This window comes from Lagopus muta, chromosome 2 (assembly GCF_023343835.1).
Source record: "Lagopus muta isolate bLagMut1 chromosome 2, bLagMut1 primary, whole genome shotgun sequence".
Lineage (NCBI taxonomy): Eukaryota > Metazoa > Chordata > Aves > Galliformes > Phasianidae > Lagopus > Lagopus muta.
In genome coordinates this window covers 97,825,448-97,853,104 of record NC_064434.1, presented here as the reverse complement: position 1 = coordinate 97,853,104, position 27,657 = coordinate 97,825,448, and the positions used below count along the sequence as shown (strand labels likewise).

Here is a 27,657-nt window from a genome sequence, read left to right as displayed (position 1 = left end):
AGATTGATTCAGTTGAGAACTTCACGTTATCCAATACGCCATCACGGGATGAAGATAGCAAGTCTCACCTCCATTCAAGATCAAGGTCTCCTTCTACAGCTAGTGAAATTGAACCAATCGAGGTACTGGGAGTTGACTTTTTGTTTAAGGAGTACTCATATAAAAATTGCTCTAGCAAGTCTTTTTGTTTAGAACTAAACTCATCATTTTGCAGAGACTGTATAGGACCTTGTAAACAGCCTTCTGCTGCATGAGCAGTGAGCTGTATGTAGGGGACCTTATACATCTGGTTAGTTGATTGAGGATGGGGACTGTAAAATCAGTTACTAGATACAATCTCTCTTCATAATGTATTCTTAGCTATGAATACTTTAAAAATATTGGTGCAAAGTTAATGTTGTATTGCACTTCATAAGAGCATGTTATGGAGCCTTGATGAAAGTCTTACCAGTACAAAATACTGGCAAGTCTCTGCAACTGTAATAAAGTATCCCCTTTCCCTCTTAAAAGATTACATTTGCTGATTATTTTGTGTTAGAAAATAATCAAATGGAGATTATGCAAAATAATTTTAGACATTTAAGAAATGAAAATCACACATCTTTTTAATGACAAGATGTGTATTCCTGTGTCCATACTTTGTTAGTCAGTTTGGTTTCTTTGCTTGTATATCTGGGGATGGAGGAGATGGCAGACTGTAATATTTTTATTTTGTTCAAGCAGTCTTTGATAGTGTGTATTTGATGTCATTTTGATCTTTTGGGGACTAATCCAGGTTACAGATCATCCTCCTCGGTCAATTCACACACCAACCATGCGGACAGCATATATTGGATCGGGACTCTCTGCACCAAAGGTATTCAGTCATGTGTCTGTGAGTTTTGTATTGTAAGGGAAAAAATATCACCCCTGGGCCACAGCTTCAAGGGTCTCGAGAGAGCTCTCTTAGTGCAGAAGCTGATTGCTTTCTAAAATTTAACAGCACGATTCTTACGTTATGTGGTGTTGATGACTTACAGTAGGCATTCCAGTCTAACAGCACACAGCCATTTGATTATTATATTTGATTATATTGCACATTGATATTAATTACCAATATGTTAATGTATTTGGTTACGAGTTTGAACTTCAGAAAGACATAAATGAACCAGAATATGAAAGGAAGAAAGATTTCCAAGGGAGACTGTTTTCCAGCATCTATGTGACTAATCTGCCTCCATCCTGTGCATACAGTAAAATCCATGTCACTATGGGACAGTCTCAGATTGGCCTAAAGATTGGCCTTAGAAAATTATATTCCAAAGGGCAAAGACTGAGCCTAAAATGAAACCGTCGATTTGGGGGAATTTTTTGGTAAGCAACACAGAGTGAGCACAACATTCAGCACTGCAGCACTGGGAGAAGGAATTTAATTTTTTCTGTTTTCTGGCTTTTGCCCGTATAAAAGCTGATTTTATGTCAGTTGTTGAAATTAATTTGCAGTTGGCCTGTTGACAACATCTTACTAGAGAGATTAAAAATATTATGTGTGTGCACGTGGAATCATGCAAAACAGAATTAACTGTGCACATCATTGTATTTTTGCAAATGTTTTGCTTAAACAGTGAGTAATGATTGTTTTTCATATTTACTATATTACCTGTAGAATCTTCTTACTTTTACTGCATTGGTTTTTAAGACTACTGTTTCCCTGCAAGTTTCAAAATAAGAAAGCTGTCTGTAGGCAGAAAGCTTCCATTCTAACAGTATAACTGCTATTAAGTATGAAGTTGGAGCCCTTATCTGTGATACATGCTGTGAAAATCAGGAAAGTGAATAAAATTTTAGAGTACCTCCCTATTAAGGTAACCTTCACAATTCTCTTATTTGGGACCATTACATACCTCATCCAGAATGTCTGTTTTCAATGGCTTTGTTTACAGAGGATGGTAAGTTATTAGTAACAAGCCTTGATAATTGGTATTTGCAGCCTGTGCTATGAGCTTAGATCTCACTTCAGCAAACACCTTTATGTCTGTGAAAAAATAACTATTCTTCAGAAGCACTGCAGGTACTAACATCCTTTTCTGCTTTTTTCACAGCCTAAAGCCCACCAGTTTGTAGTGAAATCATTTAATACTCCAACAAAATGCAATCAATGCACATCTCTGATGGTTGGTTTAATAAGGCAGGGCTGCACTTGTGAAGGTAAGTAAGGCAGGAAATGGGAACTGAAATTCATACAGATGCAGATTGTTCAATGAATGTTGTGGTGCAAGAGTGCAGGTGTCTTCTATTCACATTATGAATAACAGAATATATACATATGCTGCCATCTGCTAATAGTGAAAGTCAAATACTTTGAACATCTCATGTAAAAGATTACCAAGTTATCTGGTAAAATACTAATTCTGGTTGGTGGCAGAAGAGTTCAGTTGAGTTTATTTAAAATAGCATTACAGGGCCACAGTCAGTGGTTAAGTGTGCTGACAGAAGCCTTGCTTATGTGAGGTCATTGTGTAAGGCAGCTTTTCTATTTAGTACCAATTTTGTTTCTTTTTAGGACTGATTTGCACTAGGTTTGTATATTCACAGAATAACATACATCACTTAGTAGAGTTGCCAGCTTTTTGTTTACTAGTAAAGATGGGCCTGGAAAAAAGATCATAGGGAAATTATTTCAATATGAACTTCTAATTTTTCTTACTTGAATGAAACCAGACTATAGCCGTACAGCTCTGAAACTACACAGCTCTGAATTCAGATCATATCAGACCATGTGCATGAATTTACATTTCTGTCTCAGTGTAGCAAAATTCAGTACAAATATTTGGTTGCTAGCAAAAAAACCAAAAGCGTTATGTTGTCATCATTATGATAGCTTTTGCATTGCAGGAAATAACCATTAAACCCATTTGTTCCTTTTCCTCTTCACAAGTGTGTGGATTCTCCTGCCACGTGACCTGTGCAGACAAGGCCCCTGCAGTGTGTCCAATTCCTCCTGAACAGACTAAGGGCCCTTTGGGAATAGATCCTCAGAAAGGTATAGGAACAGCTTACGAAGGACATGTCCGAGTAAGTATCAGGTGGCTGCACTTGGGCACTTAATTTAAATTTTTTTTTGCTTTCTGGAGTGAAACTATTAATTATTGAATTGTAATTTTTGAGGAGGCATTTAAGGCCAGGTTGGACAGGGCTCTGGACAGCCTGTTCTTGAGGTTGACAACCCTGTCTACAGGAGGGGCTTGGACATCAATGGTTTTTAAGGTCCCTTCCAACCTATGATCCTGTGATTTTTGTACTGTAAGTTTAATCTTTGCACACAAAGTTACAGAGAGGTGATCAGAATTTATTTTGCTATAGGTACCAAAACCAGCTGGTGTAAAGAAAGGTTGGCAGAGAGCGCTGGCAGTAATCTGTGATTTTAAACTCTTCCTGTATGACATAGCAGAAGGAAAAGCGTCCCAGCCAAGTGTGGTAGTGAGTCAGGTCATAGACATGAGGTAAGCTTTTTGGTGCTGAGTTGGAGCTTGCCGTGGGAGTGGGGGGTGGCAATTCAGCTTTCATTACTACTTCATGTACAACATTTCATCTCCTGAGCTGTGTAGAAGATCTGGAATGCATAAAGAAGATGATTATATTCTTTTCAGGTTGGATAGAGTTTTTGAAGATAAATTGATCTTTGTGGTTAAAATTAGTATAACTTTTTATGCAGAAGGATTTGTACCCTGTTCATCTTCAGCATTATTGAAGTGCTGCTGATGTCACTGAGGGTTGAGAGGACATGTAAGCTATAATTGAATACATTAAAACTTCTAGGGTGTTTGGATTTTTATGAAATACTTGGAAGGATGTTCTTACTTCAGTGTCTTCTTTGTAGTTTGATTTTTGAAAAGTTTTAAATTTAAGCAGACATAAAAACAAGTATCTGGAGTAGATTTTTTTTCTTTTGGCATATACCAGGAATTAGTTACGTAGCAAAGCATGTATGTGTTTCATCTGCAGAGAACCGGAAAAGTTGCAATGACTTTAAAAGCTAGATCTCAGTACTGTCTCCTTGTGCCTTAGCAAAAGAAAAAAGAAAAAAATTAGCAAATCAAAATTATCGGTACTATGGAAATTAAGTTCAAAAAAAAGCACACAGCAACAACGAATACACAGATTTGACTCTGTTTAACTCTTTTGCAATAATGTTTATGGTCTCCACAAGGGATGAAGAATTCTCAGTGAGTTCTGTCTTGGCTTCGGATGTCATCCATGCAAATCGAAAAGATATCCCCTGTATCTTTAGAGTAAGTATGTGTGTCTTGAACTTATTAACCCAGAAGGAGAGGATTTCACTCGGTGACGTGCGATGTGCATTCACAGAGTGCTTACTAATGTTTAACTTCTGCAAGTTCTGGCTGTGTGGTATTCATGGCTGCAGCAATGCATAAAGCTCTGTACTTATATCCATGCGTATCATACATTTTTTCATGGTAAAATAGCACTGATACATAGCACCCATCTCTGTTTTACACCGGTTTTTTTTTCTTTCTAATCTTCTCATTAAGACCTATATCTTACGAGCTTTCTGTTCATCACTTGGAATTCTTTTGTTCATGATTTTCTACATTGTCATTTCCCAGAGTTGCTTTCTGCTTCTTAGTTTGATTTGTTGAGTTACTCCTGAAGCCTTTGTTGTATATTAATTCTTGGTACATGAGCACTGGATCTCATAACTACCTCATCAGGTAGTTATTACAGAAATCCAGCATAACATATTCATGAAAATCTGTCATTTGCATGGTGTCAGAGGATTTTGCCGTCATTGACTTTTTCTATTACTGTTCTGGATATTTAATTGAAGATTTGACCTCTGAAAAATCTTTGGTGTCTAATTCCTGTATCATTTCTTTTCTGTACCACTGTATTCCACTCCTTGACTTTCCTGCTTTCAGACTATTCATTGCTCTGCATGCTGAGAGGAGATAAATATCCCAAAGTAGTTCTCACTTTTATCTGTTACAGTTGTACCAAGTACATGAAAAATTTCATAAATCATTCTTGTGTATATACCATTCCTATTGCATTCATTAACAGTGAAAGCTATTGTTTAAAAAATATGATATGCTTTGTAAGAAATGCTCTACGTTATAAAATCACTGAGATGAATACCACTCTGATTTAGAGTGAGTGTTTCCTTATTACAGAATGAGTATAAATGCATGTAAGAAAATAAAGTTTTCAGATTTTGCTGAGTTACTCACATTAGCTTTTTCTGTGATAGTTTTTCTATTAAGTAAGGTTAAATTTTTTGCTCAGACAGCTAATTGAAGGAGCATCTAAATGCATTTGATATTCTTGTATAAATGATCAGGATGAAATCTTTTATTGCTTAAGATTTAAAATATATATTTAAAATTTTTTCAGGTCACAGCTTCCCAACTCTCTGCAACCAGTAATAAGTGTTCAATCCTGATTCTAACAGACGGTGAGAATGAAAAAAGCAAGTGGGTAGGAGTGCTGAATGAATTGCATAGAATCTTGAAGAAGAACAAACTCAAAGACCGCTCAGTCTATGTTCCCAAAGAAGCTTATGACAGCACCTTACCCCTCATCAAAACAACACAGTCAGCAGCAATCATAGGTATGAAATAAATAAGAAATCTGGCTCAGTAATGACATTCCCCCATACGCACACATTTATAATAATGAGCTATATTGGCTAACAGTTGGATATTGCAGTTTTGCTATTCTGTAGAGACAACTCCTTCGCTGGGCAAAATTAGAACCATAAAATAGGCGTGAATCACTGATTTTTACAATAGTCTGCTTCTGTGTCCAGAGAGAGAACTGGAGAGTTGAGAAAGAGCTTAGTAATTTTAAATGCAACCACACAAAATGTTGAACTCAGATTATTTGAATTTGATGTCTTAATTATTTCAGTGTCAGTAGTATACTTAAATATCCGAGTGATTTGTTAAAAATAATGTTTCTTGTGTTATATCTGCTAACAGGAGAGATGGGAAAATGTGGGGTTTTTTTTTTTAGAAATTTGAAAGCCAGGATGGTTTCCAATGTTTTGTTTAGTTTTGGTAGATCATAGAATCGTTAAGGCTGGAAAAGACCTCTAAGATAAGTCCAGCCGTCTACCTACCACCAGTATTGCCCTCTGAACCACAGCTCAAAGTACCACATCTGCCCTTTCCTTAAACACCTCCAGGGAAAGTGACTCCACCACTTTCCTGAGCAACCTGTTCCAATGCCTGACCAATGCCTTCTTTCTGAGAAGTAGTCCTTCCAGATATCCAACCTGAATCTCCCTTGGTGCAACTAGAGGCCATTCCCTCTTGTTCTGTCACTAGTTACCTGGCAAAAGAGGCTGTGTTGGTTAAAGCTTTTTGTTTATTTCAAGATATTAAAAAACTGTTAATCAGAATTATCACACTTGTTGAAAAAGTACTTTGAAATAAAAATAACCTATTTTCTTTTTTTTTTTTTTAATTAATGTTGTAGATCATGAAAGAATAGCACTGGGGAATGAAGAAGGGTTATTTGTTGTGCATGTCACCAAAGACGGTAAGAGACTGGAAACTGATAATAATTTCCCTTAATAATCGAAAACTGACTTCATAAGGTTTTTTCTTTTTCAGTATCCACAGTTCCATTTTAGTTGGTTTTATTGTGTTACCAGCTGGGCAGCCCTATGCGAGAGCAGATGATCAAGATCACACTGTTCTGTGTGCTTTCTGTTTTGGGTATCTAAGATTTTTGCCTTCTCTTCTCTTGCTGCTCACTTCAGTAAGGAAGCTGGCTTGGTCTTCACTGTAACCTCCTCCTTAGTGCTGGAAATTAAACCTCACTTTCAGTAGAGTAGAGACATGACTATTTTTAAAATGAATTGTTAATAACACTTCAGCTGCTTGTCCCTTTTTCTGATAAGAGTCAGATTTTATCCAGCCATTATCAGTTTTGGAATCATTAAAATACGAGTTTTTATTGTTGTATATTTAAATAAAGCAAAGGAGTAATAAAGGGAATTTCTTGTGCTTACCCAACAGAGTTTTTAATCGGTTTGCATTTTACCATGATATGCATGAATTGTGGTGTTTCTGTTTGGTTTTATTGTAGAGATAATCCGTGTTGGTGATAATAAGAAGGTTCATCAGATTGAGCTTATCCCAAGCGAACAGCTCATTGCAGTAATCTCAGGACGAAACCGTCACGTGCGACTTTTCCCTATGACAGCCCTGGATGGAAGGGAGACTGAGTTTTATAAGCTGGCAGAAACAAAGGGCTGCCAGTCAATAGTTTCTGGACATGTGCGCCATGGAGCCCTTACATGCCTGTGTGTAGCTATGAAAAGGCAGGTCCTCTGTTATGAACTAAATCAGAGTAAGACGCGTCACAAAAAGATCAAGGAGATCCAAGTCCAGGGGAACGTCCAGTGGATGTCGGTCTTCAGCGAGCGACTTTGTGTGGGCTACCAGTCAGGTTTCTTAAAACATCCCCTTCATGGAGAAGGCAGCCCACACAGTCTGCTCCATCCAGATGACCACACGCTATCATTTATCTCACAGCAGCCAACTGATGCCATCTGTGCAGTCGAAATCTCAAATAAAGAATACCTGCTGTGTTTTAGCAGCGTAGGGGTTTACGTTGACTGCCAGGGCCGAAGATCGAGACAACAAGAATTGATGTGGCCTGCAACTCCATCATCTTGCTGTAAGTTGCTCTGTGTGTCACTTTAACTTGCTATTATACATTGAAGTGATCCCTGCTTCTATTAATATCCACAGAAAGTGAAATACAAGAAAAATTGCCCAACAGTTAAATGAAGACTCAGCTTCTCTGTCAGCAGCTTTAAGTCTCATCAGAGGGTTTAAACTTGATCTCATTTACACTGGCTTTGCAAACTCTGTAACATACATATGCTGTTGTAGCTAGCATAAAAAGAAATCAAAGGTCTGGATCTTGAAGTAAGTTGCCCGATGTCTGATTTCTAAACTCATGGCCTGTACTCTAGAACAGCGGAAAGCCTTGGGTCCTAGAGGGGCTATCTGGGATCTGTTTGCATTCACTACTACTGAAACTAGACTGTTGTTGTTTAAAACCTTGAAATTTGATTGAACTTCGTCTCAGCATTGAAACTCAAACTTTCTTGTTGTCATCAGGATCTGATAGTTTAACTTGTCTTTCTCTTAATGGTAGAGTCTTGCTTATTGTGTTATTTTTTTCTTTTCTTTTTATGTTCCTCCTTCATTCTCTCAATTTGTTTCTTGTTCATTTTCTCTTTCCTCACTTTTTTTTAAATTCAGCTTTGAATTTTTTACTCCCTCTTCCTCTCCAGAATACAACATCTGACAGGCAATGTAGAAAATGTATTTCCTAACCTTAAGAAAAAAAAATTGATGTTTTTCAAAATTACAGTTCCCAAAAAGACATATGTTAAGTGTTTATTATATATATATTTTTAAAGTTGGAACTTTATATGTGTGACAGAGGAAAAAATGCAATGCCTAGCTTCCTCTTTTTGTTGTCTTTCTGAGTGTTCTTGAAGAGTAGCCAAATTTGTCCTCAGATTGTTTGCAATTGAGCACAGTCTTAGGCTTCTTACTTACTTTGTTGTGGCAGCTCTGCAGTCATGCTGCAGGGGGAGATGAATGTTTCTCCTGGTCTGAGTGAAGCCTCTTCTGAATGTGAAAGGATCCATTTTTACAGGCTGTGTATCACTTCTGTTTTTCAAGCAAGAGCATGATTATTACAGTATCAGTACTCAAATAGTGAATGAATCGAAATGAAATATTACATTTGGTTTAAAAACAGATATTTTCACATATATGACATGTTTGTGTCATTGACACCTGTGGAATTTCTTTCATTGCCCATAAACAAAGCAATTTGATTTTGTTCCAACTGAAAATAGAGGTATATTTTGTAGCAAAACTGTTAGATTTAAACATAAATTCAGTGCTTTTGTTATTCTTGGCAGACCATGGCAGTCTTTTTGGCGACATGGAAATACTGAATTCTCCTTAGTGGTCCCAGTGGAACAAATTTCATGCTGGGGACATGTGCCAGATGAGTAGCATAGAATTCTCTTTATGGTCTGGAAAACACAAAAAGAGAATTAGAGCTAGAAGGAAACATGAGCACTATGTCATGGTGCTTAGTTCCAACTGATGTTCACTTAGTATGTAGTCCAGAGAGCAAACTCATTCAAACAAGTGACGGTTATTAAATAACAATAAATTAAATACACATCATGTACTAAAAACTCGTAAAGATAGAATTTTTAGAGGAAAAAAACGTTGAACCACATTAGTGTTTGGCAATGTAAATTGGAGCCCCATACAGTAAAAATAGTTTGGTTCTGCACAGTTAAAACAAAAATCTTCTGATGGTTTTAGGTTTTGTGTTGATGTTGGTTTGCTTTTACAATAGATTTCATGATCTTCTTTGTAGTTATAACATGTTTTTAAGCCAAGGTTGTTGTTGGATTGTAGTTTTGTTTTGTGTGTTTCTTAGTAGTAGTAGTATGGTCAGACCCTGACAAGTTGTGTATCACCAGCCCTGTCTAAAAGCACATGACAATTTATCGTTCCGTCTCAGGTTACAATGCACCATACCTCTCTGTGTATAGCGAAAATGCAATTGATATCTTTGACGTGAACTCCATGGAGTGGATTCAGACTATTCCTCTCAAAAAGGTAACTTGCTGTTTTGGTATCAGTTAAAGAATATGGCTGCACTGTGATATTTCTTTGTTACACGGTGCTGTTTTTAAGGACATTAGAGGTTGTCATTAAAACTGCCTGTTTTAAACGTGATTGAATTAAAAGAAGTATTGCAGCCAGAATTCTGTCAGGTTTTGATCACTTATCGAATGGAAGCAGTTTTTGAAAACTTGGCACTACCTTAACTTTTAGGAGGTCTTACAGCTGCAGCAGGCTTCATAGCCAGGGTAGTTGATGCCCCACGCCTATCCATGTTGGAGAGGCATTTGAATAATACCCTTGGTAGAATGCTCTGACTGAAGTAGGCAGTTGGACTCGATCTTTGTAGGTCCCTTCCAACTGAATCTCTATTTAAAGCTGGAGAGAGAAAGGCTTGTTTCTAACACAGCTGAAGAGTGGAATGGTTGTTTCCTTATGAAGCTGTAGGTCAAAAATATTAGTAGGTTTTAGCAATCTATATATAGTCTTAACAAGTCAAAAAGTGTAATTGTGACATGATACTAACACAAACCAAAGGCACAGCTTAGTGGATTGTGCACATCTTAGATAAAACTATACTGTTACATGAAGTAGGCTTCTTATGGAAATATTTATATAAATGCTGGTAGGAATGGTGTTAAACCTGTGTCTTTAAAGAGAATTTTAGGCAGCTCTCTGTGTTCTAGATCTCCAAACAGGAGTTTAAAATCTAAAATTGCCCTTACCTCAGCTTTGAGGATTTAATGACTCACAACTCTTGATTCTGAGAGCATGCATGTGTCATGAGAGAGGAAAACACTGCTTCCTCCAGCCTCTCTTTCTTCTTTGAAGCAAACTTTACTCTGTACAGTTACACTGTTCTGCTGCCTGGTTGATGTTATAACAGTACTGTGTTTATGAAGTTTATATTGCTCCTTGGAGCTTTTAGAAGAAGATGTGCTATATAAGTAGAGTTACTAAAAAGCTGATTTTCCTTGCTTCAGGTACGACCCTTGAATACAGAAGGATCACTCAACCTTTTAGGTTTGGAGACGGTTAGATTAATATATTTCAAAAACAAAATGGCAGGTAAGTAAAGAGGAGCTGTTTTTCATCATGAAAGTTTTTGTTTAGAAAGAGCATTCTGGGAGAGAGCCATGCTTATGGATTCCACAGTAGTTGTAACGATACAGTTGTCTCACAGGCAGGTAGTCTGATCTTTTTTTTTTCCTCCTAAATAGGCACTGAAAATTTGTAAAAGTCTGGGAATAAGAGAATGATGAGTTTTTCTCCCAGATCTAGTATTAAATGCCAAGATGACATCTACGTATGCCTTCATAGTTTAAGGATTAATAGTTACCTTGGCAGCGCTGGATAGAAATGAATACTATACTTGACCTAAAGAAGCCTTTCCCAAGGATAAAAAAAAAAGTATAGTTTTATATATTCTTAACTTCTAATTAGGGCCATACATGATTGTGTGCCAAAGTGAACTTACGCTAAGAGTCTTTTTGGCCTTTTTTCTTTGTTGGAACACACTTCAAAAGCATAAAACTGAGTAATATGCTTTACTTAAGTGAGAGGTGTGATCTACGCAGTTTAGCAGTCAAAAGCTGTGTGTATTTTTAGCAATTATTCTGAAGGTAGTGGAAATAAACATACTGTTGTTGACAGTGTTTCATTGTTTGCTTAAATCATCTGTGAGCAAATTAGTGCAAAAGGAGTGGCAGTCACTGAGAGGAACAATTTGGTGGATGTGTCATGAAGTCTGCAGTTGATCTTAGGGAAAAAGGAGGTTTCAGTTCCATACAAAAACTATTCTTGTTCTCAGCACTAGCTGCTGGATATGTTCAAGCATATTAAATTTAACCTTAGTCTTAGTATGTATAAAAGAAGGCAGAGCAGCTGCAGCATTCATTCAGAATGATATTCCTGTTGTATGATGATCATTGCTGCACATTGCACATTTTTATTGAAGATGCCTTGCCAGACATACACATATGGAATAAAAATCTTCCCTCTTCCCACAGTTACAGCAAAAAATATCAGAGTTTAAATATTTGAGGAAATGAATGGAACAGGATATTGCATTGAGTTTCCAGGTAGTTGGCAGAACAAGGCTTTTAGTGGCTTTCACTGAAGGCTGCCAAAAAAAGTTTGAGAAGGAGGACTGAGATCCTTTCCTGCCCACCTAAATGTTTCCAAGCTCTCGGTTTTCACTGTGAGAAGACACATTGTAGGCTTGCTTATGTGTCCAAGCATGTTTCATAATGTCATGTGTTTCATACTGAAGATTTTTCAAGAATGTTTTCCTTGAAAAGGAAAGGTAAAGATTTTGTTTGAAAGAATCTGTACTATTTTGAGGAAAATATGGTTGTGGCAACTTGTATGTGAAGATGGGTTAAGATGGGTTTTGTGTAACAGAGTAATAAGTGATCAAGAAAACTCCTATATCAAGGAGCGTTTATTCAGGGAAATTCATGGGAAATGGGTGCTGTGCTGCACTATCAAAAGCAGAGAAAATGTCTTTGGATTATTATTCCATGTATGCCCAGTGAAGTGGCCCATTGGATCATTTTTGTATTGATTCCAGAGGGTGATGAACTGGTGGTTCCTGAAACATCAGATAACAGCCGGAAGCAAATGGTTCGAAACATCAACAACAAGCGCCGCTATTCATTCAGAGTACCAGAAGAGGAGAGGATGCAGCAGAGGAGGTCAGTGTTCAACCTGTACTTGACTTCTGCACTGGCTGCACAAGTGATTTTATTTATTCACATTATCTGAAACAGCTGTTGTTTGGAATGCATGTTTCTACATGCAGTATAGAGGTGCAATATGTAGGTGTAATACAGCATCGTGAGTTCTGCTCTTGCTCATCTTACAGAGCTTTTTATCAGCTCTTAGTGTTTGTGTATTTTTAATGGTAGCTGTTGGGTATATGGGCTGTTTGCAAAACAGCATTCATTTGTTCTGGGCCATAGGTCTTTTCAAGGTGAAAACCTGTCCATACCAGTGCTGACAGGGAGAATTTATTACTGTTAAAATGGCTAAATAGTTAATTTCCATTAAAAATAGCTGATAATCAAAGCTTAACTATTTTTAAATGGCTATTTTCACCTTGAATAAGATTCCTGAACAGTATTTTCTCTTCCAGGGAGATGCTACGTGATCCAGAAATGAGAAATAAATTAATTTCTAACCCAACTAATTTTAACCACATAGCACATATGGGTCCTGGAGATGGTATACAGATTCTCAAAGACCTTCCAATGGTAAGTGCAGAAGTATATGTGAGAGTGACTTACTTCAAAAGAGGCTACAAATAAGAAAAAGAAAAACAACTACAATTTTGGGTGTATGTTGAGAGTGTTTGATCTGTTTCATATCAGTGGCAATGTAACTAGGTAAATGACATGGGACATGCTGAGGTGTTAGTGATTAAATGAAAAGGATAACACTTGAGAGTGAATGAAGGAATGCCTAATGCTTCCTGGGTTTTAAGACAGATTGGTCTCTCAGTGCTGATTATAGTTTTTTTTAACACATAAAAAGATACACAATTAAGAGGATTTGTGCCAGGATTCTGTATGGAAATGGAAAGAGAAATTCCTTTCTTCATTAACTATATTACTGTAAGTTCCTTTCTTCTCGTCCTTACATCCAATTTAGCCTCTCTCTTTCAAACCTCTTCTCCTTAGACAGTGAAACTGTGGGAGTTTAACAATATATAGTAACCAAATTTCTTTCTGTGAATAAGATGCTATTTTCTCATTTCCTTTCCAAATTAATTATTATCAGTGAAACAGAACTTTTTACTTGAATATTAACCATAGTGCACACATGTCTGTTTCTACATAGCCTTATTTAGGAAATACTCTCCTTGAAGTTAGTGTAGTTTATGCTGAAATACAGGTGAATTAATATTAGGATTTTATCATACAGCTTACTTGTAGCTATGTTGAGCATATTGTTTGTGTGTTATGTATTGCTTTCTAAATTCATTCATGATAGATGTGATTCAGGATATGATAATGAACTCTGTAAGAAAGATCAGATTATATGATACTAATAGGTAATATGAGTACCTCCATAAGACATAGGCACGTAGCATATTTGTTGACTAAATAGAAGGATGGGATGCCAACGAGAGAGACCTGAACATGCCCAAAAGGTGATCACATGAGAATCCAATGAGATTTAACAAGGCCACATGCAAAGTGTTGCACTTAGATCAAGGCAATCCCAGATATGAGTACAGACTAGGAAAAGAACTCCTTGAGAGCAGCCATGTGGAGAAGGACCTGAGCATTCTGGTGGACAAAAAGGTAGATGTGAGCAGCAGGCTTGCAACCTGAAAGTCCATCAGTGTCCTCGACTTCATCCAAAGCGGAGTGGCCAGCATGGAGAGGAGAGGGAATGGTCCCTCTCTGCTCTGCCCTTGTGGGGCTGCATCTGGAGTACTGTGTCCAGGCCTGAGGCCACCACAGTACAGGAAGGATGTGGAGCTGTTGAAGCAGGTCTAGAGGAGATGATCAGAAGGCTGGAGCACCTCTCCTAAGAGGGAAGATTAATGGAGTTGGGTTTGTTCAGCCTGGAAAAATGAAGGTTCCTGTGAGACCTCAGTATGGCCTTCCAATACTAGAAGGGAGCTTACAAACAGGAAGGCACTGACTTTTTACACTATCTGACAGTGATAGGACAAAGGGGAATTATTTTAAACTAAAAGATTTAGGTTAGATGTTAGGAAGAAATTCTTTACTCAAAGGGCAATGAGGCCCTGGCACTGCTGCACAGATCTGTGGGTGCCCCATCCTTGGAGGCTCTCAATGCCAGGTTGGATGGGCCCTGGGCAGCTTGAGCTGGTGGGGCATAGCCCTGCCCACGACTGGGGGTTTGAACTAGATGATATTTAAGGTCCCCTCTAACCTAAGCCACTGTACAATCACTCTAGCAGTGCTGTCTAAAATGATCATCACTATTGCTCGGAGTCAAGGCAGGAGGTAGGAGGGCTTTTCAGTATCTAGCAGAAGTAACAATAAGACTGGAAAAGAAAACTTGCAGCTGCAGTAGATCATGGTTTTAGGATCTTCTGGTTTTATCTCACTTTTGCAAAAAACTGTGCTTTATGTTACACTGTATTTTAAGATCTTCATCTTGTACATGAACCCTTTTGGCACTAGCTGTTACTTGTATGAGGATAGGCAGGGAAGGGAAAGGATTTCCTTTAAATCTCATGAGAGACACTTAGAAAAGCCAATAAGACTCAGTGCAGTGAGCAGTGAGCAGCGTTTTGTGTATATGTGTGTGTTTATAAATGAACTAAAAATGAAAAGGAGAGAGCTGGTTCTAGAAAACACAAGACAAATCCAAGTGAAGTTGGCTGACTTTCTCTCACCTGGTTGTGTATATGTATGTGTACAGTGTTCAACAAATAATGATAATTTGCTTCAGGGCAAATGCAAATCCAGACTTCTTTCTAACTCTTCCTTTTCTGCTGGGTTCCTTCAAATACTTCTGGCTTTTCCTTATCAAAGAAAATAAACTACTACTGCTAGAAGATGTCATACTTCACACAATTGTTGAAAGTTCGTGGGAATCAAAAGTTGAGAAGACTCTTAATCAAAACATTGCCCAAATCTATCAACTGTAAAATAAGGAATAATGTTACCTGCAGCTGGAGGTTTTCCAGATTCTCACCTGGATTAATATTTCTTCAGCTGTGTCATCATTAAATGGCTTTTGGCTTTAAATTCATTCCAGTTACACAAGTCTTGTGTTGGGTCAAAGGTCTTGTCTGGAGATACAGCTGGTACTTTGCTTATTGCCATCAACATGATGTTTTAAAAGAAATCTAGGAGTCACTTTCTATGCTATAGAAGAAACAATAGAATGTGCTAACAGTATAGAATTGGCTTCTGCATTCAGTTGATTGCTACAGCTTCTTTCTAAAGTTACTACTGAAAACTCCCTTGTTGCAAGTAGTCTTAATGCTTGCAGAAGTCACTGCAGGTAAAGCAGATTTGATGTCTGTTATCCCAGTAGCTCCTTGCCGTGTCATTGTTTGTATTCCTTCCAGTACAGCACCAACCATGGGACTTAGAAGTAGGTGAACTTGAAAGTGTAACTTGAGATTAGGAAAAACTGTCACAATTAAAATTCTGCCCAGGCAGCTTTCTCTTTTCTACCAATTTCCTGTAAGGTGTTTGACTGGACTAAGTCTTGGTGTAGTCTGATCCAAGCTGCCTCCTTTTTTTCCTCTGGCATGAAAACAGAGGACAAGGAGCTGTGTTTGCAGCTGACATTATATTTTGAGTCCAATGTCTTATTGGAAAGACACACAAAAAAAAGAATAAAAAGGGAGGATGGATATAGGACATTCCCTGGAAAGTCAATATGTGACGTAAAGAATACTCATCCAGTCTTACATACAGCCCATCTGTGGGACAGTTTCTTTTCAAAGACGTAAAATTAATTCAATAGATTCAAGCCCTGTTCCAAATGGTGAGGAGTTTAGGTTTTTTTTGTTTGTTTCTTAGCATGTGTGATTATTTTGCAGCAAGAGTATCTACTTTATGTACTAAATAGGATTTAATTTTTCAGAAGAAAAGGTATTTATCCTTGAAGGTATGTGGGAAAAATTGCAGTGTTTTACTTTGGGAATGCTTCGTTTTGTTTGCCTGAAGGGGATGAGGAAATACATTTTTACATTGGAAGGGTGCTGCCACTAGGGGGAACAAGTGGTGCAAGGTCAATGGTTTTCTCAAATTGCCATCATCCAACTGTTTTAGTCGATGTTGTTTATGGAATGCAGAAAGTGAATGAAAATGATGGACCAAGCCTTTTTCACTTTGCTGTTTCTTCTTGACTTATTCGAGCAACTTCAGATTTGGCTGGGTCTGCTGATAGGAATTTGTTCATCCAGCATGAGTTTTCATGGAATCAGTGTAGTATTATGTAGGCAGAAAGGTCCTTGTTAATAGGATTTGATAGAGAATGGATATTTTAATCTCTGCACTGAATGATTGTCACAAACTAACAGCCTACTTTTTATCTAGCACCCATGGGTGAACTCTAAAGCAAGTGACAATTTAAATTTTCATTTATTTATTTTTATTTATGATACACACTATATACATAGTGTGTATATGTATATTTAGTGTGTATATATATGCATATATAATATAGATATATATGTATACATGAAATGAATCCAATCAAAACTTGTCTCTGCAAGTCCCACTAACCTGCTTCTGCTACCTTTTCCAGGCAAAGTGCCTAGAATTGAACAGAGCATGGCATTAAAAATGGTAACAGCAGCCTTTGCATGGCAGGCTGCAGTGTACCAGGAGGGCAGGTCACTGCCTCCTGGATGCAGGGCCAACAGAAGTTTGCTGGCTGGCAGCTTACTACTGTCCTTAGTAATGTGTTCTAGGAGATCAGCTTCAGAGAGCTTGATTTGAATTGTGAGAGTACAAAGTGAAAATCAGATAAATGGAGAGTTTAATATGGTTACTGTCTGTTTGATGTGCTGTGTACTAAACAGATGCCTCCGTATGCACAGCATGTCTGTCTGCATGTGAATGTCCTTGCTGATGCAGCCACTCGAGGGGAAAAGTTGCTTTCTCTGTGTGTTGTTTCCAAAGTCTTGGTATGTAACAAGCTCGTGACATGAGCAGTAAGATGTGTTTATGGCAAATTGCAGCCTATTCACCTGGTCCTACGGTCTCTGTGTGATGGACACTCTTGTCTTCAGCATAGTCCTGTGTTTACACAGAAATGAATATGCCCAAAGCTCAGAATGAGATCACAATTAAAGGCGAATATATATTGAGGCTCAGACAACTTTGCATCCTTCTTCTCTTCATCGCTAGCAGTAACTTAGGAGTCTGGCTTTGACAAGCAAGGATGTGAGCTACAGCATAGCAGGAACTAGAAATTCTTAATTGCTGTTTGCAGAGCTGTAATCAGTACAGATTTGTATTTTATTGACATGGATACTCGATTGGGGTCATTGTTTTGCTGTGTACAATTTAGAATGGTTCATGTTAGTATATCCCCAAACTTATTTCTGTACGTGTTTTTCTTCCCTAGCAGCCTGTCACCAATTAGCTGGCCGTACAGTCTGGCCTCCCTTCTGCCCTCTTGTCCCTTGAAGCCACTTTATCGTGGATGCTCCTTTGTAGTGAAGATCTGAAATCTGGAACTGCACTAACTGCAGCACAGACCACCTCTCTGTGCACATCAGATTTACAGGATTGATTTTGCTTTCATATTCTGCATGCCTGAGTATTTTACATACAACAGCTAGTCTCAACTGCCATTATATTTGAACATGATGCTTCAGTTTGATCTCATCATACATGAGCCATTATACTTCCATTACAGATTATGTGTGAAGCTTTGCTTGTTTCAAGTGAGAAACTTTCAGAGTAAATATATATTTGGTATTCTTTAAAGAAAGTGGGAGCCGCATGCATGCATCTAATGGCAGAGTCTGTGGAGAGAGTTCCAAGGATTGTTTTTAAAATGTGGCCGTATATCGTGGCTTCTTCACATTCATGAATGCTGGCTAAATATCTTCATGGTCTGCAGTTGGCCCACCCTCTGCTTTTCAGCTTGCGATTTTAGACTCTCCCTTCTCTCCCTCATTGGCTTTTAAGAATGTAGCTGGCTTTGCTGCTGTTCTCTTGGTAGCAGGTGACTTGCCAAAGTCTGCTTTCATAGACCATTATTAGAATGGTGGGTTCTAGTACTCATATTTAGATGCTGCTAAACTTTCTAATAACAACCTAATGTGTATTATGTCTTAAATGCCATAATGTGGTAATTGATGTTTCATTTAACATGCAAAGCCTCATAATACCTGTGCATTAAAAAAAAAAAAAAAATACAAAAAAACCAACAACAAAGTTGGATTTTACCAGCTGACGGAAATGAAGAACAATAACAATAATGTTTGCTAATATGTATTGGAATGTTATTTAATGTTCTTTCAAACTTCAGTATATTCCACATACAAAAAGTAGTGCCTTAGGTTTAGTAGAGGGGTAAGCTGAATTTCTACCATATTGTTTTGTTTTTGTTTTTTAAGTCCTAACATTCTGAATGGTACCCAGATCTGTTTCTTTTAAGGTGATAAAATCAGTTACACGTGAGGAAGGGAAAATTAGATCTGGTGTTTTGATTTGTTGGTGGCCTTTGGGCACCATCCACACATCAGGCTGGCCTGCAGGAAGTGTGCAGATGGCACAGGGAGTGAGATCAAGCCCTGAAACTTCTGTTACATCTAGATTTACGTGAGTTTTAATAACAAGAGCACTCGTGTCAGCACATTCTGTAGAGATCAATCAGAAATTGTTCCTGTTTAATCTGCAGGGTTAGTTTTCTCCTCCTTTTATGTCACACTTTGGGAGCACACTGCTCAGTTTACCTGTTAAAAACGTTTGAATTTCCCAGCACTTTTGCACCTTATCTGGTAAAGGCATACACTTCTGCAGCAAGCAGATGGCAGAGCAAAGTCTGAACGCCTCACTAAAGCACTGTAAGGCTCAGTGATCACACAGAAGGATGTAGGCCTTGTGTTGTGTGTCTACAACAGAGTAAATTGTCCCCGTTGTCTGACTAACCAGTTTACCTTCCCACCCAGTCTGTGTCCCTATCCTGTCGAAACACTGTTCACTCCCGTTAGAAATACTCTGTGTTTGTTGTACGGGTGATACTTAATTTTAATGGAACCGTTAAAATGCATGAAAAACAGAAGGAAATCTCTTACAATCTTTAACTGTTGTGTATTCTCATCTTTTTTTCTCCCCACTCCATCTCACCTGTGCTCACCTTCCTTTGTGTTATGTCTGTTTTAGATTGTAAGCTCCTCAAGGCAGGGAACTGATTGCTTCTCAACTGTCTGTAAAGCACCTTCTACAGCTGTGGTGCTCTTTGAAATACAAATTATAATAAATATTAGAATCGATTCCCAATGAGTTAAAAGTTTTATTTGTTTTTAATGTTTTAGCAACAGCAAGGGCAGCAGGCCCATGTGATACCATGTAAGGAAGGTGCTCAGAGGACTGGGGGTGACAATGTAAGAACCCACGTGCTGACGAGTGAGCAGGGCTGCTGTTCGGCTGTCCGTTTGACTGCTCTTGCAGACTGCTGTTGCTGGTGTAACCTGTACAACCATCCTTCATTGCTTTCTCTCTCTGTTGTCTTTGATAGCAGCGCTCCCCTTATCAATTCCCTCATCATCACTCCCGTCTGATCTCCTCTCCGAGCAACTTTGAACACATCTACCACATGACTGTTAATTCAGCTGAAAAATTCCTCTCTTACGATTCCATAAACACTGCATTTTCCCCGCCTCCGTGCTCTGCCCTGGGTACTCCAAACTTTATGACTCAGAGGGTATGGATGGCTGGGTCAGGTGTTCACTCTACTAACACTGTGTGGTTTTCCTTTTGCCTGGCTGTTAACATGGGAGAAAAACCCTTGGAAAGTGGTTTCCTTCGCCTGTTCACTTTCTTCTGTCACAGCTGATTTGTCTTCTGCTACCGGCTGTGGTCTTTCAACAGCTCTGATGAGCTAAAAAACAGATACAGATAAACAGAAAAAATGTTTACCAACTGGGCTGAACCTTTTGCTATGAAAACGGCATTTTTAGTTACCAGGAAGGTTGTGGGAAATCTGAATAATGTTTGTGTTTCACACTGTACATCTCCAGCAGTCAATGGCAGAGACAGGATGCTGTGTATCAGTTTGTGCTAGGAAAAGGATTCTGGATCTGTCTCTGCTGGACCAAAATTTCAAGCTGTTTGTTTACAGTGAAATAGTGGGAGTGCAGTAATGTTACACAGTACTGTACACAGATGGAGAGAGACACAGATTGTGCCTAGGTGGTTTCTAGGTTCAGTTAAAAGAAAGTTGGAATACATACAAGCAGGAAGATCGGAAATTAAAGATATTGGGTACTTGTTCATATAGATCCCCTTAATCCTGGTTGTTCTAAACAGAGACTGAGGTAAGATACTGTGCTGTAATTATCCTTCCAGTTGGAACGTAAAATCTGAGGGATGGAAGTGATGCTTTCTTTTTGCTTGTTGTTGTGTATCCTGGCCTGACAAGAGGTTGCTATATCCTATGGTAATATAAGGCCATACTAAAACAAGCCCTTTTGTACCTCCTGCTGCATTGTAATTGCGTTCTGTGCTGTGGCCTGCAGTTCTGCTTTGGAACAGATTTGCAGATAGGTCATGAATAATCTGTGAAATAGATGTGTATAAAAGAAGGGTGGTCAGCAGGGCTAGGGAGTCAGTTGTTCCCTCCGCTCTGCCCCTGTGAGGTCACACCTGCAGTGCTGTGGCCAGGCCTGGGGCCCCTGGTGCAGGAAGGACATGGAGCTGTTGGAACAGGTCCAGAACAGGCCACAAAGTTGCTCAGAGGGCTGGAACATCTTTCCTAAGACGGACTGAGGGAGCTGGACTTATTCAGTCTGGAGGAATGAAGATTCCAGTGAGACCTCACCGTGGCCTTCCAGTACCTGAAGAGAGCTCACAAGCAGGAGGGGGGACCAACTTTTTACATGGTCTGACAGTGACAGGACAACAGGGAATGGCTTTAAACTAAAAGAGGGGAGATTTAGGTCAGCTGTTAGGAAGAAATTCTTTGCTCAGAGGGCGTTGAGGTCTTGGCACTGCTGCCAAAAGCTGTGGGTGCCCCATCCCTGGAGGTGTTAAAGGCCACATTGGGTGGGCCCTGGGCAGCCTGAGCCGGTGGGTGATCTGTGGTTCTTCAGTGACGGCTGGTTGCTGAGGGTTTGTATGTGTTTGAGCTGTGCCTGCCACTGTGATGGAAACGCTGCTGTTGGTTTCTGTGGCATTTCGACACTCTTCAGACACGTACAGCAAACCTTTACTGCCAGACTGCTTTGCTGTTCTTGGTCCCTGTCACTGGGAAGGAGTTTGTAATGCAGATCTGCATCCAACACTAAAGAGAATTTAGAAATGCAGGAGGAAAATAAATATTTTTTTCCCTAAAGCCCCAGAACAAAATTTCACGCCGTGAACTTTGACTGGTCATGTGCACACTCATGTCACTGTTGTGTAGTGGTCACATAAATTAATATCCAAAAATGGAATTGCAGCATTTTGGAAAACACCCTTTGGTGGCAGGTCTGCATCCATCCTGGCTTTTCTGGAGAAACAGCTGGAGCACTGAAATTTTGTGCCTCTTTACCCTTTAGAGCACTGGAGGTTTAGGCTCGTGTGAAGGAGAGCAGTTGTCTCTTTTTGGCTTCAGGGAAGAGATACTTTAAGCTGTCACTGGAAGGTAAAGCTGTGGATTTTGCTTTTCGTCTGCCCATATCCCTCTCTGTGTTTGTAGTACAAGAACGATAGCAGGCCCTGTGCAGGGGTTGGGGGACCCAGGAACTGACTGAATATTGAAACCTGGAGTGTGTAGCAAGAGTTGAAAACGAACCCTTAAAATAGCTTTTAAGTCATGTCCTGCCATTTCATGAAAGGAAAGCTTAGGTTTACATCATAACAAACAGAACCTCAATTAATACAAGAAAACAAACAACAAGAAGCACCGTGGACAGAGAAATGCAGGCAAGCATTATGGGCGCTGCGGCAGGTGCTGGGTACAAGCTGGGGCTGAGGAGCACTGCCTCCCAGTGGGGCAGCACCCACTGACTGGTCATTCACTGCTGCATAGCAAGTAACTTCTCAGCAAGCAGCTTCTCTGCTGCTGAGGTTTTTTCTTCAAAGAGAAATCCTGTCACATTTCTCCATTTGGTTCAGCAGCAGGGATGAATTTACCTGCTAGGATTTGGATTGTTACTCCATATGAGGGGTTTTTGTCTCTAAGTAAAGCAAGCTCGAGTTTCTTTTTCTTTTTTTTTTTTTTTTTCCCTCTGTTTTTAATTTGCTGCATTTGGCTGCTTGATAACTACTGCTAACTGCCATTTATTTTTCTTTGAATCCCCTTTCTGCATTGCGTGCATATCACTTTGGGTCCAAAGCGCCAGGGTCTCCAGCATGTGCTTCTTTTATTTTAGATCAAAGAACAAGAGAAGATTTGCTTTGTGGAAAAACTTTCTACAAGGAATTACATGGACTTTGCAAACTGAGGTCAAAAAAATAACTATTAAACTACACAAATGAAATAAATTAGTCTTTTTAATGCACCCATTCCTTCCTTCCCCCGATGCCTGTATGTTGCCTGCTCAGTCACTGTTAAGAAGGTCAGTCTCCTTATCGTTACATATAATTGCTATCCCTGCAACGTGAAATATTGTCAGTTTCTACAAGTACAGAGCTCCTTCCATGCAGCTCTGGTGTACTGACCACTGCTGCTGCACTTGGCTCTCCTGTACAGTTCTCAAAACACAGCAGTGAGCCATTCCCTGTCCCCGTGGTTCCTTTTGTATCTACTGTAGGGCCACTGGTGTCAGTGCACAGCCAGGCTGCTCACAGGGAGCTGTAGTGCAGGTCACTTATGGCACGGTGAGGGATACCAGGACAGAAATTCAGTGCTGCAGAGCGGGTTATTTGTCCTCATTTGGGAAACGAAGAGTAAGCAGGAGGCAGCAGTGTGATCCTCAAGGGATTTTTGAAAGAGACTTGAAAACAGTGCAGCAGTAGCTACAGGGAGAAGTAAACACAGCTTTTTCACTGATAAGCTCTTGTGTATTTTGTTGGTGTCTGAGAGATTTTTAATTCTTTGCTTTTTGCATGCTAAAAATCTGTCATTCCTAGGCCACTGGGAGGCTGAAAAGCAAAGAGTTGACTTTATAGCAAAGAGGTCTGTAACAGCATTGACTCTAAGGGTCATTGTAAAATTGGACTGACAGCAGGTTTTTAACAATTATGTGCACCACCTAATACCTGTTCTTTACAAAGCCTCTATCTGATTACTCATTTTAGAATTCAGCTAGAGAAATGGATAGTGGCTGAGGGTCTTTCAGAGTATCCATCCAGGGGGTGGAAATTTCTGTAACATTTCAGCCTAGACAGGTATTGCAATAGAAAATGTAGGTTTTTATTTGGTTACTTTCTCAGAGTAAGGGTGGGGAAATAATGACATATGAATGGGAAGAAATAACCATTATTGCAGCAAGTGTTTGGTGAAGTGGAAACAAAGTAATATTCAGAGATACCTGCAGCTCTTTTCACAGTCTGCAGCTGTAAAGGCTTCCCAAGCCTAATTCTCATTAATGCTGATCACTTAATAGTGTAAATCACGTTTGTCTCTTGCGTAGGCAGAGATGAAACAATAGGCATGGATATTTTGGGCTAAGAAGACAGCTTGTATACAAAGAGGTGGGTTAAATAAGCTGAGGAGCCTTTTTTCCTAAAGTCAGCTGTAAGGTAACAGAAGCAGAAATTGTATCAAAGTGGGTTGTTTTTTTTTTTTCTTTTTCTTTTAAAGACATACCCTGTGTTGAAGGAGCTGCCATATTCGAATAAAGACACCGTTTTATCTGTTCCCTCAGTATAGGACCGCTTCAGTTCAGTGACAATTTTAGAAAATCTCACTGGAACCCTTAGGCTGCAAACCAGGAGTGATAATGGCAATCCATAGAGTAGCCAGTGGTGGGTGCTCTGAGCAGACTGGAACCACAAGGCTGATTCTGGCTTTGGTTCAGCTGCTGTAGGACTGAAGAAGTGCTGTTCATATCTTTGGAACCACCTCAGTTATCTGACAGATTGATCCTATGGTCCAGTATGTGTCCATAACTCCACAGGCATTGGGGATTCATATGATGTCCGTACAAAATTGCATGTGCAAGCCACAAGTGGTGGTATCACAGGGAAATTTTAACAAAATCCATAGAGGCATGTGCTTAGAAAGAGCGCATTATGCAATACACATGGAATTACATCTGTAGCAGCTTAGGCTTGCAAACCATCCTTTCAAGGAAATTCTTGAATTATTAGACCTACCTTTTCAGTTGTCTGCATACGTCCATGTAATTCAGCACTTCATTGTCAGCTGTGTGTGCTTCCAGTCTCTGCACTAAATTGCAGAATATTACTTTGCAAATTTTGCTGACTTGCTGCTCAGATAATTCAGCTCTGGTAAGGTTGGGGATTTGTTGCATTCTGAGACCTTCCTCCGTAACGTCCAAGGTTGAGCCAGCAGTCAATAAGAAACATGTTGTTGTGTGTCTGCATTGCAGAATCTTCGGCCTCAGGAAAGTCGGACCGTATTCAGTGGCTCTGTCAGTATCCCATCGATCACGAAATCCCGCACAGAACCAGGACGATCGATGAGCGCAAGCAGTGGGTTAGCAGCAAGTAAGCAATCAGATCTGTGTTGCTTTGGGGCTGTGCACACGTGTGTTAGGGAAGAGCTACCTGCACTGCTTCTATCTGTGCTGCCACTAGACAGGACTTTCAGAAGCCATGGCTGGCCGTCCTCCCTTTGTGGGCTGGACGGAACTGTAATCTCACTTTCAAAGAAACCCATCGATAAGCAGCTAGCAGGTTTGACTTCCCACATTTGGAGTTTGTCAATTTAGAATCAAAAAGGCATTCTTACCATTGGGACTTCTTTGCTGCAGCTGAAGTGGTGTAAATTGTTGACAAGTTGTTCACAAGCTCCGCATTTATTAATTTTGTTGCTGAACTCTCTAGAGCTCCTGATGCTTCTCTTGCTGCTAGTGCAAAGAGGGCGTAGTAGAAAACCTGCTGGTTCGGAAGAGTTACAATGCATAGGAAACAGCTTTCCTACTGCTGCCATGCTATCCTTGTGTGCCAGAGTCAGCAAAATGATCTGTGCTGAGATGAGGCAAGAGACTGAATAACGGAGCATGTGAAGATAGCCAACAGACTGCAGAAAGCCTGTGTGTCTGCTGTAGTCTGCATGTTCCAGTGCGACTCTACCTCTCCCCAGTATTGCTGGGGAGAGATGCCTAGAACGAAGCTGCCACCACAGCAGTTTATTCAACTGCTGTCTTTGTGAGGAACACAGTGACTATGTCTCTGCTGTATGCTAACCCTGACATGTTGAGGAGCAGAGGAAAAACTGCATCTAGCATCAGACAAGATAAAAGCACACATAGACAGCAAGCCACGAGCTGAGCATCCTGGGACATGCCAGAGGAAAGCAGAAGTAGCCAGCCAAGTAGCTAACATCTTTCTAGTACCTTGTCTGGGCATCTGCAATGGTTTAATTCCTCTGCACATTTTAGGATCATCTGCACAAAATGGCAGTGCATTGCGGAGGGAATTCTCAGGAGGTAGCTATGGAGCAAAGCGTCAGCCTATGGCATCGCCCTCAGATGGTTCCTTATCCTCTGGTGGCCTGGACCAAGGCAGTGATGCACCAACAAGGGACTATGAGCGAGAGGTGAGTGATAGGATAAAGAGGAAAAAATCTAAGTGCATTGATAAAGATGAGGAAGTTAAATTATGTTGTGGGTTTGGTGTAACTCCTTGATTGCCTGCAAGGTTGGAAATCCCTGTTGAAATGAAAACTCACCATTGAATTTGCAAACTTTTATTTCTTGTGTTTCAAGTTGTGCTGATAAGACTCTGTATGTGATTGTCCCCTGGTGTGTGGCAGTGGTGACACTGCACCTCAAATATTATGGTCAGTTTTGGGCCCCTCACTACAAGGATATTGAGTTGCTTACGTGTGTGCTGAGAAAAGTAACAAAGCTGGTGAAGAGACCAGAAAACAAGGCTTGTGAGGGAATTGGGGTTATTTAGTCTGCAGAGAATGAGGCTGAGGGGGGACCTCATCGCTCTGTACCATTACTTGAAAGGAGGTTGCAGTGAGGAGGATGTCAGTCTCTTTTCTCAGGACACAAGTGATAAGATGTGAGAAAACAGCCTCCAGTTGTACCAGTGCAGGTTCAGGCTGGACATTGGGAAGAATTTCTTCACGGAAAGGGTGGTCAAGCATTAGAGCTGGCTGCCCAGGGAAGTGCTGGAGTCTCCATCCCTGGAGGTATTTTAGAGGTGTGTGAATGTGGCACTCAGGGACATGGTTTACAGATGGGACTCGGTAGGTCAGCTTGATGTTTGGACTTGATCTGGAAGGTGTTTTCCAACCTAGATGGTTCTGATTCTTTTTCAACTCTGGTCCTGGTATTTAACGTGCAGAAAATTCTCACTCTGCTCCTTACCTGGGATTTCAGGAGCAGTGAGGCTTCCAAAGATAATGGCTGAGCAGACTAACAGCTTGATAGCAACCTCTCACAGCTTGAAGCGCTGATACTCCTTCTGTCCTTTATTTGCAAAGACTCTTAAGCTGTAGTAGCAAACATTTCACAGCAGGTATTTTGTTGTAGTATTCACTCTTGAGTGTGTGAAGTTAATGAGATTACTTAAGAATTATCATGTAACAATTCCATTTAGAGCAGAAACTGGATTTAATCATTTATATACTGTGCAAAACAAAAGTATCGTTACAACAGGACAGCAGTGCTAAACTCAGTCCTTTCAACCAAGGAAGTTATATGTAGAAGAGTTCAATCTGAAGTTGGCCAGCAAAACTTCCCCAGACTGTTTTCTAACCAAGAAATGTGAAAATTCAGAGATCACATAGGATTTCCACTGTACAAAAAATATATCCTTCCAGTTAAAACTGGCAGGCAAGCGTCAGCCCAAATACAGGTCAGACGTATTTGCACTCTGCTGTGCTGTGGAAGAGCTAACTAGACTGACTTGATCTGGGTGGATTGAATTAATTTCCTGTGAGCATCACAGAAGAAACTGTGATGAAGCCTATGCAATGCAGATTCCACTGTTTAGTACAGGAGCATCTCAGATCTGTGAAAAGGCAGGAGATGGAGCTCACAGTCTGACGCTACACACTGTCGATGCAGAGTGATCTGTACTCTGCAAGAATCCCACAGCTGCTGTGTCCTTCTGTCCCCATCAGGTTACACATGCTGTAAGCAGACTGATCTGACAGTTTACTTTTAATTCACACCCCTGCCAAGAAAACTTCTCAGTATTTTGGGGCACAAAATATGTGCATGCCTGTGATTCCA

General features: G+C 39.8%; 1 protein-coding gene across 10 annotated transcripts in view; it reads left to right on the top strand.

The window, feature by feature from the left end:
* The window catches only part of CDC42BPA (CDC42 binding protein kinase alpha), a 156,313-nt gene that overhangs the window by 121,125 nt on the left and 7,531 nt on the right, over positions 1-27,657 (top strand). For 4 of the 10 annotated variants that reach the window (XM_048936763.1, XM_048936766.1, XM_048936757.1 and 1 more), the window contains 16 exons: positions 3-122; positions 776-856; positions 2,082-2,187; positions 2,918-3,054; positions 3,343-3,482; positions 4,190-4,271; positions 5,392-5,608; positions 6,478-6,540; positions 7,093-7,686; positions 9,574-9,671; positions 10,661-10,745; positions 12,250-12,373; positions 12,814-12,931; positions 19,875-20,060; positions 24,835-24,952; positions 25,849-26,006. In XM_048936763.1, the coding sequence (XP_048792720.1) occupies positions 3-122; positions 776-856; positions 2,082-2,187; positions 2,918-3,054; positions 3,343-3,482; positions 4,190-4,271; positions 5,392-5,608; positions 6,478-6,540; positions 7,093-7,686; positions 9,574-9,671; positions 10,661-10,745; positions 12,250-12,373; positions 12,814-12,931; positions 19,875-20,060; positions 24,835-24,952; positions 25,849-26,006 (2,427 nt within the window). The other 6 variants (XM_048936767.1, XM_048936761.1, XM_048936758.1 and 3 more) reach the window with 5 other exon arrangements.